We start from the raw sequence: 17,247 nt of genomic DNA, 5'->3' as shown, positions 1-17,247 counted from the left end.
ATCTGAGCCACCCAGGCACCCCTACTTTAGCCAATTTAAGCATACTTACATATTGTCCCTTTCAAATAATTCTATCATTTCCTAGAAAATTATTTCTGTTTGTGTTTTGAAATTTTTCATTGTGTGCTTCTGTTTTGAAGGGATTTTTTTCCTTAAATGAAAAGCCCATTGACTGGCTTATAAAATGATCCCTCCAGAACAGATTTACTTTTATTTCTGCTTTGCACTCTATAGATGTCATGGGTTTTGGATCAAATTTTTTATCACTCGGGCGCCTGGGTGGCTCAGTCATTAAGCGTCTGCCTTCGGCTCAGGTCATGATCCCAGGGTCCTGGGATCGAGTCCTGCACTGGGCTCCCTGCTCGGCGGGGGGCCTGCTTCTCCCTCTCCCACTCCCCCTGCTTGTGTTCCTGCTCTCGCTATCTCTCTCTCTGTCAAATAAATAAATAAAATCTTTAAAAAAAATTTTATATCACTCTTTTCTTCAAGATTCTCACAGTATGAAAATAAGGTTAATTTGAACTTCATACCAGAACAAACATAGGATTGTTGTCTTTATTTAGTCCAAAGAATTTTTGATTTGCAAAATGAGTTTGCATCTTTTTGCATTGCCTTTCAGTTTCTTCTGCATTAGTGGCACCTATGGATTTCCTTTTCTTTCCTGTAAATCCACTTTAGTAAGCCCAAATTCAACATTTTAGGCAACTTGTGGTCAAAGATGTTTCTGTCATTTTTCTGGAAATTGAAATCTGAAAGTACCTTTTCCTTTATCTTATAAAGTTGACCTTATGTGCACAAACTTGGTCCTTGGTTCAAAACTCACTTTTATTGTTCTTCCATGGACTGCTATTATAGTCATTTCTAATAATATAACTAGCACCTTAAAATTCATCACACAAAAATAATACTGTGAATCTTGATGATAAGGTAGAACAGTGGGCAAATGACTATATAGCAACCAGAATGAATAATTCATAGTGACATCAGCCATATGCATTGAATCTTAGCAATATACTATTAAGTTTTAATAAGTTCCAAAAATTTAGAAACACCATTATACCCATTTCAAAAAGTTATAAAAAAAAAAACAAAGCAAGAGAATATTGAGTACTAGTTACTGATGAGGGTTATCTCTGGTGATGGTATCTTGAAGGCAGGTGTAAGAGTAGAATATGAGAGCCAGGCATACTGCATTGTTAGATGTATACCATTTTCAAATCCTTTTATTTTCAACTCAAAACAATCTTACGTAAAATTCAGGTATTGTCACACTCTGTTCTGCCTTCTGGTTGTGGAATTTTTTTTTATTTGTATTCCTAAGCAGTTCTGGAATGTCTATGATTTGTAGGATTGCAAACAATAATGTATACCTCAAAGTATTCAGGTCTTTTTATAGCTGAAATGATGCAATGATGAGATCAATTCATAGTTTCTTTATTTCATTTGAGGCAGATTCACTGGGTTAAGGCAGACTTTTCACAGGACCATATGAAAGTAAATGGACACAATTTTTGGTCAAAGTTGTCTCACAGAAACTTGTCAGCCCAGGATACACTATTTGTAGAAATAATATGAAATTAAACTTTTGACAAAGATGAAGAAAAATCTTAATGTGATTTTATAGTGAAAAAAATAATTAACAGCACAAATTTGTTATCCTCACCTTTTTTTTTTCCAGAGAGAGGAAAAAAAATAATCACGTTTGGTGAATGGGAAATTTATGATTGGGCAAAGAGTACCCTGGAAGTGATTACAAATTAAGATACTCTCTCTAACTTCCAGAATGTTCTCCCAGCCTTCTTCTTGTCTGGAAATTTTCAAGAATAGACTAGTTATTAGGCACATTTTCAAAAATGGCAGTTTAACTTTCAGTCAAAATGTCATAGTCCTCTTTCTTCCTGCCCCTCCCTTCTAAACACAACTATAAACCCTGGAAATAATACAAGAAGCAACCGAAGGAGAACTCTCAAAGATTTTAAGAAGACAAACTTGTTTGGAACCCCAGGATTTGAGGGGCAATGGCAATTTATCTTATGTTTCCCTATGTAACAGAAGAAAGTGACCCAGATCTCTCATTCCTCAGCTCAGGTAGGCTCATTGTGCCACAGAATGGAATGTGTATCTCTCTGACATCATCAGGAAAGCCCAACACCACTGAGGATGGATCAGGATCTCTGCCAACAATAAGTGGCCATTGGAAATGCCCTCTTGTTAGTTATATCAGCAAATGCTCAGCCATTAGGCCTTTTTCTCTATGTGATCTTTGTTTTTCACTCATCTGTGAATGATCTCACTCCTAGGGAACACTGGAGTGAAGATTAAGTATGTTTTCTTCCAAAGAGATTTTCTTTTTCTGCTTTGAGGAAAATGGTTTAACTGCCCATTAAAAACCACTATAATCTTCTTCATGCAGCCTGGCTTACAATGATCTAATGTTCACCTCTTTTAGCTTCAAGTCTGAGTTTCAGGACCTCAGTGCTGATATGGTCACCGTCCAGCTTTAGCATTCACTTACAAATTTGAGTTCCAATTTCTCTTTTTCTCTCTCTCATCATAAAATATTGATTATGTAGAGACCATAAATGCATTAATCATCATATTTTATCTAAAATCAATTTATTAGCTGCAGCACAGACCTTCAGGGCAACTGGTTTGATTATGGCACGAAGCAAAATTCTCAAGCAGATTTTTTGACTATTTAAACTCAACTAATATATGCTGGCGAGTCTGCAACAACTCACTGGCTGAGGAATTACTGGTGTACATAGCCAAGGCACTGCAAAACACCTTAGGGTAAAAATTATGCACTTTGATTAAGAATTTTTAAGAATTATTCACAACTGTCTCTAAATTTAACTGGGTAAGCATCACTATTTTTTCCCTGAATTTCCTTTTGAAATTTTTAAATTTGTAAAATATATTGATATTTAACTTAAAGAGATATTTCAATTCCAGATGATTCTTTTTAATGGCTACCTAAATAGGTGCGCCTGGGTGGCTCAGTCAGTTAAGCGTCTGCTTTCAGCTCAAGTCATGATCTCCAGGTCCTGGAATCCAGCCCCTGGGATAGAGCCCTGTGGCAGGCTTCCAGCAGGGAGCCTGCTTCTCCCTCTCCCTCTGCCCCTCCCCACCACGCCCCATTTGTGTTATCTTTCTCTCAAATAAATAAGTAAAATCTTAAGAAAAAATAACTACCTAAATATTTTACCACGTAGACAACTGTATTAAACTTAGTAAGAATTAGAAGTCAAATTGAAGTGTATACATTTATGAGGACAACAAATCATTCACTTTAGAACTCCACAAAAACTTAATTTATCCTAAATGAGAAGTGTCATATGAATAGTAGTACTGCCAAGATAGTTACTCTTGATTTAGATTATTAACATGCAACAGTCTTGGCTTGTATCTATATAGTGTATTATGTCATTAATTACAGTAGCATTAGGAAAAAAAAAACCCATAAAGCACTCACAAGATATAGTTTATGTCGAAAATTCTGTCACTTTATAAAAGAGAAATTGCACATAAACAATAAGTGGAGCAAAGTCTTACACCTAAAATCTAATTGAGGAAGTGAAAAATCTTAGGAATCCATAGCTGTGTTTTGAACCTAGAGCCCTAGTGCAATGGTTTAGAATTTTCCATCAAATCTTTAACCATATTTTGTAGGATTTATTTAACAATCCATTGAATCCATAGTGCATGTCACAATCCCATGAGTAGCTTGTTCAAAACAAGAATCTTTTGAGATTCTTTGGAACTCATCACAGACCTATACAATCAGAATCTCTAGAGATAGAAACTGGTTATTTTCAATTTTTAAGATCTTCAGTTAATTCCAGAATAAACAATTCTTTTTAATTGTTTAATTCAATTTTTACTTGTTTAAGTTAATTGCTCAAGGTAGGTGATCTCTAACTTAATTCTCAAGTTCAAATTCTATGATGTAATTTGGATCCTGCATTAGCCAACAACTGAAAATATATTGATTTTAATAAAAACCCAAATCACAATTATAAAGAGGATTATAAATTTGATCATTCACAATTGCAAAAAAAGAAAAATCACCTTTTTTTTTTTTCTGGACTGTGATTATTTTCTTTACTGTATTCCTCCTCTGCTGCCTGCCTTCTGAAAGTCTATAATAGACTCTGATGATTTAGCATATTTATTTTCTGTAAGTAAATATCAAAAGATTTTATTTCACAGCTAGGATGCTAGCTTCTTGGTATTAGGCACTTAGGCCATATATTTTGTTTTCACACAATTTTTAGAATATTTTAAAAGTATAAAAATGTGATTTTTAATGGGAAATCTTATATGATTATTTTTACATTTACATACAAACCTAATACAGCAATTATATTTAAATTAAAATTTTTCATTTATGGGAAGCATGCTACATTAAATAAATAAACAACAACAATGACTGAAATCACACTATTATTGTCCAGTTTAGGAGCTTGTAAATTAGTTGGTCTGATCTATTGTGCACCACTATACCCCAGCTGGCTTCTGAGGTCTCCTTCCTTTCAAAATCCTGGGTTATACTCTTCCAAAGATTATAGTTATCATCACCTACAGGTATAATAAATGTATTATTGTCCTGTGCTTGTTTTGAGAAATAAGAGAAGGCCCTTATCTTGCCTTTACATAAAAACATCACTTCTGCTCAACTGTTCCATGTCTTTAAAATACAGAATTAGATTTTTAGAGCCTTTTTTATTAGCATTTATTAGCATATATATTGCATATATATATTATTAACACAAATACATATATTCACTTGAATTATTTTTTGAAATGATAAGACTTTAGTATCATATGTACATTTTAGTGGGGGGAAGACATGAATGGCTAGAAGGGGTTTGAGTACCTGCAGTCTAAAAGCCCACCATGGACTTTTCTGTATAGAGCAATTAATGACCTTTGATATAGATAATCTCTAAATTTCTTCTAACTTTCAAAGCCAATGAGATTGTTTCATTTCATTCATGTCAAATAAGTAATGTAGAAATGGTAAAATTGTGGGGTGCCTGGGGGGCTCAGTCAGTAAAGTGTCTACCTTCCACTCAGGTGGTGATCCCAGAGTCCTGGGATGGAGCCCCATGTGGGGCTCCCTGCTCAGCTGGGAGCCTGCTTCTCCTTCTCCTAGTTCCCTGCTCATGCTCTTTCTCTTCCTCTCTAATAAATAAATAAAATCTTTAAAAAAAATAAATAAATGGAAAAATTGTGTTTGCATTCTTTATAAGGTATTAGTATCCTTCACTTTTAATGACAGATTTGTTGTTGAGAGGTTTTGTATAAAATATAATTAAAATGACATAAAATACGTGTAATTTGTCACTAGGATTTATCATTTTATGAAATGGAAATTTTGCAAATCACTCTGCCCCATTTGGTAAATTCATCATTTTTTTTTTGGTGTGTAAATGTATAGGTACTAAAATTGAAAACTTGAAGAACTTGTCACAAACTTGCATGTGAAAAAAATTGTAGAATGTATATTTAAAAGGCCTTTACATTTCTTTTTTCTTTTCTTTTTTTTTGAGAGAGAGCGAGCATACACGCATGCACAGGTGAACATGAGAGGAGGAGGGGCAGAGGGAGAGGGAAAGAGAGAATCCCAAGCAGGCTCCACCCCCAGCGAAGAGCCCAATGCAGGGCTCAGTGAAGTGGGGCTCTATCCCAGGACTCTGAGATCACGACCTGAGCTGAAATCAAGAGTTAGATACTTAACTGACTGAGCCACCCACGTGCCCCAACATTGATTGAATATTATCATTATTTGTTTCATCATCCTATGAAAAGCAAGATTTTTAAAACACGTTGGACAATACATAACTCACGCAATATTCACACAAATGTCTACCATTTTAAACTAGAAATGAAAGACTCACACCTTCCCAGAACATTTCTGTAAGAGAACACCCTATTTAAAGATACCCAAGCTCTTAATTTCCTCTTGCAGAGTAAGTTCTTGGTTTCATTATTTTATATCACTACTCTTTTGGATAATAAGAATCAGTGTACAGTACCCATATTAGCATAACATGTTACTATTAGAAAGTTTGCTTGACTTAGTTAAGTTTCCATTTGAGATTTTTCATTTAACTGCAATTTATATTAAGATAATAGTTCATAGCTGACTAATGGTCTGAGAGTTTACCTTATTTATATTTTAACAATATACCTTCTACACGTAAAGAAAATGTATCTCCAGAATGTAAAATAAAAATAATAAATATCATTATGAATTACAACTCCTATATTGAGAATAATAATTTCCTATATAAAAAATAAGAAATTATGGATAGCTTTGGTTTCTACACTAACAAGAGAGAAACTGAAAATGGCCTTTTCTTATTTCATTTTTATTTCCTCAGTTTTATTGGTCATATATCCAGGATTCATCATATAAATCTTTCAAAATAACTAGATATTACAAGAATAGTTTATAATTCAGCTCTGATTGCACAAATATTTGACACAGGAAAGCATTTTTACAGACACATACATTTACTTATAAGAATATTTTAATAAAGAAAATAAGTCTCTATATGTCTTACAGAAATTCTATGCAGTTTTTTTCCCATTCAACCATCATTTCAAGTTTTCTATCACATGTCTATCATGTCCAATAAACCAAATTACAAATTACAATTATAATTTTCAACCATTACTGAGATACACAATGTTAAGAGTTTTTAGGCCTTTTCTAAACTTTCCTGACCTAAATAAACTTTCATATATTTAAACTAGAAGAGGTAATTTAAATGCCATTCCTTCTAAATATAGCTTGCAGCAGGTTAATCACTGGGCTTGGTGATCTTCTCCTCCTCACTTACGCAAGACCAGCTAGTAGCTTTACCCCTGCTGCACCAAGCAGAAAGGATAAAGTCCTTGCATTCCTAATAGTTTCAAACCCCAAAAACATCCCTAGAAATAAAGGTTAAATACAAATATTAGGAAAGCTAACACTTGCTAATGATTAGAATAAAGAACATTTTGGGGGATGCCTGGTGGCTCAGTCAGTTAAGCATCTGTCTTCAGCTCAGGTGCCTCTTCGGGCTTCTTAGAGCTCCTTACCCTCTGCCCCTCCCCCTGCTCGTGCTCTCTCTTTCTTTCTCTCACTCTGATAAATAAATGAATAAATAAATAAATAAAGAACATTTTTCAGTTCAAGGTCTCTCCTAAGCTGAAGACATAAAAGAAATAAAGTATAAGGCAATAGTTTTATAAATATTGAAAAATTAAAATAATGCTAATCACTTAGGTCAGTGGTATATCCTTTCCAAAGTGCCAGAAGATACAGAATGTTAGACTCTAAGGCTAGCTGAACTTAGTATCCAACATTCTTCTTATGCTGCCACTTTGAAATAGCCTAATACTCACTTGCCTAGGGCAAGTCATCATTCAGGCCAAAGGGAACTTTGCAGAATACTGACCACAGTTATCTAAAGAGGCAGGACACACCAGGGGAAACATTTGGCATTCATGCCATTCCTTCACTGTTACGGAAATGTGTGTCCACTTGGCAAAGGTTGTCTTACTTTTCAGATAGCATGAATGAAAACCAAGAGACCAGAGGTATTCCATAGTCAAGTTCCTGACTACTCTGCTCCAATTATCCAACATTCTTGAAAGGATTCTTTAACCAAGCCCTTGTCCAATAAGAGATTTAACAGTACTTGAGGACTACAATATGTCCCATTTCTATTCTATTTCTCTTGGTTTCTCTCTTTCTCACACTAGTGTTAACAAACTGCTACAGGTTTTTACCAAAATACTGTAGCAGGAGTTCGAAATGCGTTATTTTGCATTACCAAAAGTGTTCAATCACATTATAATGGGTGACATTTGCATATAACTAGGTGGCCAAACAATGTCTACTTCCGTGATTTTGCAAATTAGCATAGTCAATGTATTCATCATTGTTCTTGTCCTCCTTTCTCAAAACAAACATCAAGTTAATCAGTTCAGCTTCACTCATTGGTGGTGCCTGTTCATTCTCTTCCTCCATATGGATGTGAGTGATGGCTATGGAAAATTCTAGGCCATCACGCAAATTATTGTCATCATAATCAAGCATTTTGAAATAACGGAGCTGTAGCTCTTGTGGAGACATCTCCGTCTCTGGTTTGTTGATGATGCTTTTTAGGTGCTCCATGATATGCTCTTGGTCATGCACTGTGTTTTCATCCAGGCCCACACTGCCAGGATGGGAGAAGCTTGCTCCAGGCACCTCAGCTCTGGAACCCAAAGTTTAAAAGGCCTAGAGCGGGCCACACAGGAAGGGGGTTCTGAGCAGCCACAGAGATCTCATGGTCACCAGTACCCTTGCTTCCCCTAGTTTCCAAGCAGTTTTCCTCAGACATGAAGCCTTCCAGCCAACTTTTCCTTATTTCTTAAAGATAGTCTTAACTTATTTGTTTTTAACTGGCAATAGGTTTGGAAGAATTTCCCAGATAAATTGGTTGTTTGTTTTTAGTTACTGAAATTTAGTTACTAATACATATTGTAAAATTCTAGAGCATGAGCAATAATGTTATGAATTATGCTACCTTGCTTTATTTATATTTTTGTGTTGAAAGTTAAGAGAAAGGTGAAGCATTACCTACCCTTTTTTTCCTAGGGAAAAGAGCTTCTTGCATTCTAAATGCTTAGTAATTCTATGATTTGAAATGTATAAATAGCTAAAACTTAGTTTTTCTCTCTCTTATAGACTTTGTATTGAGGAAATTTCCATAATTCCATAGTTATACTTCTAATATTTTAATTGGGAACATGTAAGAAAAGTGAGTGTGCTACATTATTCTGTAACTGGAGATTCAGTTAGTCAGTATAATGATGGTCTTTTGCCAAAATTAATTCTGACAAGGAACATTGGCATAATATATTAAATGCCAAGCCATAGAAACAACACCCCAGAAATAGGAGCTGATGATTCAAGCTTGGCAGAGTCTCCTTGTGCTCAATGTTAAAAACTAGCTTAAAGGCTGGCCATAACAATGGTTGAGAAGGAAGAATTCTTCTTTCCAACATGTTCCTCGAGTTTAAAAAATAATGGAGATTTCAAAAATTGTTGAAAAATACAGGTCTAGAAAATAAGGTCAAGAGATGAACTTGGAGGCCACCAATAAATAAAAGCCACAAATTATCATGGGAAGATTTTTTTTTTTAAAAGCTTTTAGACAGCTTCCATCTGAGGACTGTGTGTTGGTCTTTACCTTCTGTCCTTTCAGTAATGTTTTAATATCTTTAGGTTTGATAATTCCTCATTAATGTTGTGAGATGGATTAATTTTTAAAGGTAACAGACTTTACAAGAAAATTCATGAATAATTTCAACTCATTTAATTATCTCATGTCTTTACATTTGATCTGGACCTTCTAACTGTAGATAGCTTTTTTTTTTTTCTCTCAAAGTTCTTCAACAACCTGGTTGTCTCTTCATTAATTCACACTGTTCCTGCAAAGTACTATACTGGAACACTCAAAATAAAGCCATTAGAGTCCTAAGTATTATTTTATGCCCTTTTACTGTGAGACACTTTAAAGTTAAATAATACATTTTCCTATGTAATCTTTATGAAAGTGCTACTGCATATTCAAATCAATTGTATTAGTAGTCCAGTTTATCTGTTTTATTTCACAAATGAGTAACTTGAGAATAGAGGAAAAAGGTATTTGAATGAATGAGTCCAATAGGAAAATAAGTGGTAGAACAAGAATTTTCTGTGAAGAGAGAATATTGTGCAAAGTTATAGAGGTGAAGAACTCTGCCAACATCCAGTTTTTAGCATCTAAACCATCTTGGCTATTCTGCAATCACAGGATTTGAGCCACTGGGAATAGATATGCATGTGTGAGTGTGAGTGTGTGTGTGTGTGTGTGTGTATGTTTAGCTAAATATATGGCTATATTTTGTCACACATAGTATACTTACTTCTGTATATACACATACATATAATACATATATACACACACACTATATATAGTACATTTTTTCTTTGTGCCTCCAATATCTTTCTTTTTTTTTTCTCCAATATCTTTCTGTATCCAGTTTTATACAGTCATTTTCTCCAAATATCTCTCTCTCTAGTTTTCTTGTCCACAACAATGGAAAAAAAAAAAACAGAAAAAAATGAAAATTTAGGTTGAGTACTGGACAATGATTTTTTTCCTTCATAGAGAAACACAGACACCTATATTTGTATTTAAAATGTATTGGTTTATAACCAACATTTCAGTTTATAGTACTTAAAATATATTTGGCTAATTTAAAAAAAAGGTTTGATTAACAAGGGAAACCTATTTGGGATTTTGTTAAAATTTCAGCTCAAATACGAAGATGTTATAAAACACACAAACCACAGTTTCTTAGAACTGGAAATGCTTTAAGAGTGCATATAAATTGAACCATCATTTAAAAGATGAAGAAAATCGTCTTTCAATGAATTAATAAAATTCAGAATATCTTTTAGAGAGTAGAAGGGACATTTTTTAAGATTTTGTTTATTTATTTGACAGAGAGAGCGAGCACAAGCAGGGGGAGTGGCTGAGTGAGAGGGAGAAGCAGACTCCCCACTGAGCAGGGAGCCCAACAACTATGTAGGGCTCTATCCCAGGACCTTGAGCTGAAGGCAGATGCTCAACTGACTGAACCACCCAGGCGCCCCGGGAAGGGACTTTTTATGAGAACAGATAACACAGTAGACCAGTGTTGTAATAGTATAAACACTGATTATGATTACGTAGAAAGTAGTATTCTCAGGGTAAAAGCTGCGGCTCTGGAGATATTTTTGAATTCTGGTTCCTATACACTTTGTAGCTATCTGAGCTATTGTATCTCTTTTCATTTTCCATTTTAGGATAATAATACTACGTTTTTCATGGGGTTGCTAAATATATATTAGTGTAGGTATGTTAGAGTCTAGCACATATTATGCATGCAATAAATATTAATTATAGTTATTATTATTTACTATTACTAAAGCGACTATGAGAAATTGTGAAAGAACAGGTACTGTATTTCCCTATTTTGGATTCTATTTGGAAGGAGAAAGGGAAACTAAGGATGATTCATTTTCTGGGAAATATGGTTGTATCAAGGCTTTAATTTTAAAGAAACCAGTACTTAGTGAAATAGTGCTTAAATATTAGCAAGTACCCCTTTATGGTCTCCACTGGGTAATCCAACAAAGCAAGCTGCACTGTGTTGGAGAGGAAAAAAAAACAAAAACAAAACAACACATGACTTCTAAGGAAACTGTTCAAACTGAAGGAACCCAAGAATGTTTAAGAAATATTACTAAGGAAAGAAAGCATAAATGGAATTAGGCACTTCATTTTCCTAAACTGAGGACATAAATTGGTTTCATTTCACATCCCATTCCAAAAAATTGCTAGTGTCTTCATTGATTACTACTTTGAAAATGTCTCTGAGACTATGCTTATATTCTTCAGGAGAGGAGATAATCTATAACAGTCTGTTACAGGTGAGAAGCGGTGTGTTAGTGGCAAGTAATTTATCAGACTTCTAGATCATACAGTCAAAGAACCTTAGAATTCAAACATTTCCGGGGCGCCTGGGTGGCTCAGTCATTAAGCGTCTGCCTACGGCTCAGGTCATGATCCCAGGGTTCTGGGATCAAGCCCCACATCGGGCTCCCTGCTCGGCAGGAAGCCTGCTTCTCCCTCTCCCACTCCCCCTGCTTGTGTTCCCTCTCTCGCTGTGTCTCTCTCTGTCAAATAAATAAATAAAATCTTTAAAAAAAAAAGAATTCAAACATTCTCAGAGATAATATAGTTCCCCTTTCAATCTAATTGCTGGAATCGCTCACATGTTTAAAATGTAAGTCACATGCTTTATTAGATTTTGAGTTTCTTCAGAACAAAAACTAGGAAGAATAGGTTGAATTTGCAGGCAAAAAATATTTGAGTTAATAAAAAAGAGTATTTCTAACAAGTAAAGCTCTCCAATAGTGAAATACACTTTCTTTTAAGTAGTGAGTATTCTTTTGGGTAATTGTCTAAGAGGAGACTTGATGACATATATCTTCTGGATTAAAGGGAAATAATTAGAATAGATAACATTTAGTTTCTGGTCTAATTTTAAAATTCAGCAATTTCATGAATGTCATGAGTACCTGTCCTAGCAAAATTACGTGGGAAAGAGACATTATTAAAAATTAATTCCTCATTCATGGGCATCTGGCTGGCTCAATTGCAGAGCATGTGACTCTTGATCTGAAAGTCGTGAGTTCAAGCCACATGTTGGGAGTAGAGCCTACTTGAAAAAAAAAAAATCCCTCATTCATAAAATTAAAAATGGAACATGGACTATATTGTTGGAAAGCCCCAAACAACAACGTTTCTGTGATGAAACACTAAAATGTAGTCTTCAAATGTAAAATAATTAAGATGGACTGTAAAAGTATGCTTGAATGATATTATAAAGGTGAAAATAATGAGTAATAAAAAGAAACAAGTAATTTACTGGATATGGCAAGATTTTTTAAACATAAGCTAAAATAGATAATATTCTTGTATTATAGAATATAAATGATGAACCTCTTGTATGAAATCCACCACATTTGGAAATCTAGATTTATTCCACTTAGGACACCTTTTATTCAGCTCAACTGTCCAGACAAAGATTCTCCACAGGAACAGCTGAGATATTTAATTGTAGGAGGTAAGACATAGGATTTTAAGTAAGTCACTTCTATGCTATTTTACAAGATACCCACATAACATATTTTGTAACCGTTAGGAACACATTATCATGCAACATATTTTAAAGTAAGAACTTGAACAAGACAATAGAAATGACACAATACATAATGTACTTTTATTTCTGTTTTATTACCTCATCATTCTCAGGAAATACAAATAATCAATTCATACTTTGGAGAGTAGGTGTTGATCCTTCTTCTCTGGCCACCACTCAGAATTTCCAGTATGATGCATTTCAAGGGATTCGGCAACCTATGACTTTCCAGCTACTTACTGAAGTTACTGATGAATTAGGTGGGAATAAAGTTAGTCAGCTGTCAGCCACTACAACAGTCATAATTCATGTGTTTCCTTGGCCCACAGTGCAGCCAACTTTTTCCACAAAAACAACTACAACTATAATAAGTACTTAGTGATGAAATATAATCCTAAAGTAGTCTGAATTAGTCATAAACACAGAAAATATTTGGGAACTCTTACAGGAGTTATTCTTATGTTGGCAATAAAAGACATTAATGAAATAGTTACTTTAATACATTAGAATTTCCATCATCAAAGTAAGGAAAATTTGTTAGAGCTGTTAGGCAGTAATTTTGAGTCGAGGTAAGTATTCATTTTTATAGGCCTTTTTGCTATTGTTTAGTTTATATTCTTAGTAATTCTGTTCTCATCATAGCATGCTTTTGTCTGTTTAAGTGAACACTTACTGAGGTTTTCTTATGTACATAGCACTCTATAAGGTTTACAAAAACAAAAGTTTGTTTCCTTGAAAAGCATACAGTCTCGCTGGAAGACAAGATATACACTTAGAACAATTTAAACAAATACTAGATAATGTCAAATGATAGCGCAATTGTTATTTAACTTTGAGTTTGGAAATAAGGTACATTTATTTGGGCTGAGATACATAGTAAGTTCCCTATAAATAGAGGAGAAAAATAATAATGTAGTTCTTTAAGAATGGATTTTTTTTTTTTTAATGTAAAGGGAAGAAAAGCTTTGCAGGGAGAAGGTATAGAATTACATAGGAAGAGTGTAATCTATTCTGGGAAATGCTGGGAAGGTAGTGAAGCTGGAAGCTAGATTTATGTCAGGAAAAAGAAGCTCATGGTAGATAATGTAAAATATTTGAGCATGGGACATCCTGAATGCAGAGATTAAGAAGTCTGGATGATTACTGAAAACAGAAAGTTATTAAGTTTCACAGCAGAAGACCGATTCACAGTGCCTCATAAACTTCGTTAATGTGGAAATAAAGAGAAAATCAATGATGTGTAGGATGGCTTTGTGTGGAATATGGTATTTGATTTCAAACAGGTGGACTTTGAACATCTAAGTAGGAATTCATATCCATGCCTTCACTCATATTATGATGATGTTCCCTATATAACTGAGCTAACACAGTAAGATATGTTTGAATTAAAATAGCCATTTGTTGGAAGAGTTATAGAAAATTTCTCCCTTGCTTGATTTCACAGTCAAGAAGTTTTGCATTAGCTGTACAAAATCATCATAATATAATTTGGATATTCCTGATCCAAAGAAAACAGAACATTGGATTAAAGTGGTGTGGGACTGGTAATGCTCTCCAGGGCCTAGCAGAAAGAAATTTAAATTCTCTCTGTGAGAAGATAACAGTATTCTAAGTCTCCAATTATTTCTAGCAATTTTTTTCAATCTAGTGAACACCACATGATTAAATATAGCTAGGCACATGAGAAAATAAGATGTCATAACCACGAAGGAACAAAACCACCAAAAGCATAAACAGAAACACAGTAACTACAGAAATTTTCAAAAACAAACTGCAAAATAATTATGCCTATTAAGTTCAAGACATATAAACCCTAAGTTTGAAATTTGGTCAGGGTATTAGAGACTATATAAGTAGCATAGAATATCTGAAAACATATCAAATACTTCTAGAAATTAAAAATATAATAGCTGAAATTAAATCCTGACCATATTGATATATAGAATATATAAACACCACAATGAACAATTACTGAATACACATTTTTTGAGCACACATGAATGAATAAGAAAATTGATCATATATTAGTCTATAAAGCAGATCTGAACAGATTTCGGGGGACTGAAATCATGCTAAGTATTATCTATGACTTTAAGAAATTATACTAGAGATCAAAATGAACAGGTATTTAGAAGTTAAAGGAATAAAGAATATTTTTAAATAAATGAATGAATGAAAATACTACATCATAAAACTGCAAGATGGATGAAGTTAAAACAGAATTGAAAGCTGTATATTTTCCCTTAACTACCATTTTAACTGCATCTCATTAATTTAAATATGTAGTATTTTTGTTATCATTATTTAAAAATATTATCTATTTCCTTAAAACTTATTTTCCCTACATGCTGTTTAAACTACATTTCATCTGAAGTTAGAAAAAGAACAAAAAAATAAACTCAAATAGACTTTTTTAAATGAAAAAATAAACTCAGAGACTTTTTAAAACTCAGAGACTTTTTTTAAATGATAAGAAATGAGATTAATGAACTAGAAAGCAAACATACAAAATAAAGCCAAAAGTTGGTTATTTGAAAATAATAATAAAATCTATATATTACTTTGAGGAGGCTGAAGGTGAAAAGTGAAGTCACATTTTACCAATGTCAGAAAGAAAAGGGAATACCACTGAATATGGCAACTCTTCCAAAAAAAAAAGATCCTAAGAGAGTATAATAAACAACCTTGTCATTATGTTTGATGAAGAAAAATCAAGGTGGGAAGGCTTTGTCTACCTCAAATAAAGACGTAATATAAAATGCAATGATTAAGATAGTGTAGTATGGGGCGCCTCGGTGGCTCAGTCATTAAGCGTCTGCCTTCGGCTCAGGTCATGATCCCAGTGTCCTGGGATTGAGTCCCGCATCAGGCTCCCTGCTTGGCAGGAAGCCTGCTTCTCGCTCTCCCACTCCCCCTGCTTGTGTTCCCTCTCTCGCTGTGTCTCTCTCTGTCAAATAAATAAATAAAATCTTTAAAAAAAAAAAAGATAGTGTGGTATGGGTGCATGGGAGACAAATAGACAAGAGAATAGAATAAAAAGTCTAGCTAATGATCTACAACGTATAGACACGGTTTATATCAAAAGTGACACTACAGAGCAGTGGTAAAAGGATGAGAGGTTCAATAAATTATACCGGGCAATGGTCATGCATAGAGACAAAATAAGAATGATCCCTAATCCAAATTAAGCCCAGGTGAATTTGTAGACTTTAATGTCAAAAATAAACAAAATTAGGGGCGCCTGGCTGGATCAGTCGGTAGAGCATGCTACTTTTGATCTCGGGGTTGTGAATTTGAGCCTCATGTTGGATGTAGAGATTACTTAAAAAAATAAAATCGGGGCACCTGGGTGGCTCAGTTGGTTGAGCGACTGCCTTCGGCTCAGGTCATGATCCTGGAGTCCCGGGATCGAGTCCCGCATCGGGCTCCCTGCTCATCAGGGAGTCTGCCTCTCTCTCTGACCCTCCCCCCTCTCATGCTCTCTATCTCATTCTCTCTCTCTCAAATAAATAAAATCTTTGAAAAAATAAAAAAATAAAAAAATAAAATCGTTAAAAAAATTAAACTAAATAAACAAAATTATAAACTTAGGAAGAATATAAGACACTATCTTAATAATTTGGGGGTATGGAAAGATTTCTTAAATAAGACAAAAAAAAAAAACTAGCCATAAGGAAAATTTTTGGAAATTGAGTACTTTAGAATTAAGAACTTCTTATTATGGATAAAAATTTTACTATGTGACTTTTGCTCCGGAATAAGTTAGTGGAGAAGACCATGTGTAAGTAAGTTTAAACAATACTGGGAATAAGTTGACAATTACTGAGATTGTATTATGCATATCTGGTAAGTTATTGTACTACTTTTTTATACTTCTGTATATATGCTAGGCATCACAAAATAATAGTTGTAAAATAATTGAAAGGAATTAATCTGAGATTTCTATGCATTTTTTAAAGCTATTCCTATTTAATGCTGCAAATTTTTCCCCAAATACCCTTCACAACTAAAATATTCTCACTTTTTTTGGCGCTTCATTAAAACTGTCTGCTTTGGAGCTTTTAATCATATTTTAATCATATTTTATATAGTCAAACCCTATTTTTTATTTTAAGCATAAATATTCTCCTGGTCATTTAGTAAATTAATTATTAGCCCCTACCCCTGCCCTAGGGCATGTGACCATAGAACTTTCACATTCCACAGATATATATTCAAATCATTTTATAAGTCAAGTAAATATTACCCAAGACCGATCTATATCATCAGTAATATCCTAAGATGTTATAGCAGTATTCTAACCATTAAAATGTATTGCTTTTCATTTCTGATTCAACATGAAAATCTTGTACCTATTCTGAGTCAATCTTCTCTACTGGATCTTGCTTCTTTGGGACAGATCATTTTAGCCTGTACCACGGTGGGAAAAAAATCTTATTTATAACAACACATTGATTTTTATCATCCAAA

General features: G+C 33.9%; 1 protein-coding gene across 1 annotated transcript; it reads right to left on the bottom strand.

Moving 5' to 3' along the window:
• Window positions 1–7,873: 7,873 nt before the first annotated feature.
• On the bottom strand, window positions 7,874–8,386 carry LOC110579870 (multiple coagulation factor deficiency protein 2 homolog). Its single transcript, XM_044920221.1, is given in 1 exon segment — window positions 7,874–8,386. A coding segment is annotated over 1 exon segment (456 nt). The 5' UTR covers window positions 8,330–8,386.
• Window positions 8,387–17,247: the final 8,861 nt, after the last annotated feature.

This window comes from Neomonachus schauinslandi, chromosome 12 (assembly GCF_002201575.2).
Source record: "Neomonachus schauinslandi chromosome 12, ASM220157v2, whole genome shotgun sequence".
In the NCBI taxonomy this organism is placed as follows: Eukaryota; Metazoa; Chordata; class Mammalia; order Carnivora; family Phocidae; genus Neomonachus; species Neomonachus schauinslandi.
This window is presented reverse-complemented; position numbering and strand designations above follow the sequence as displayed.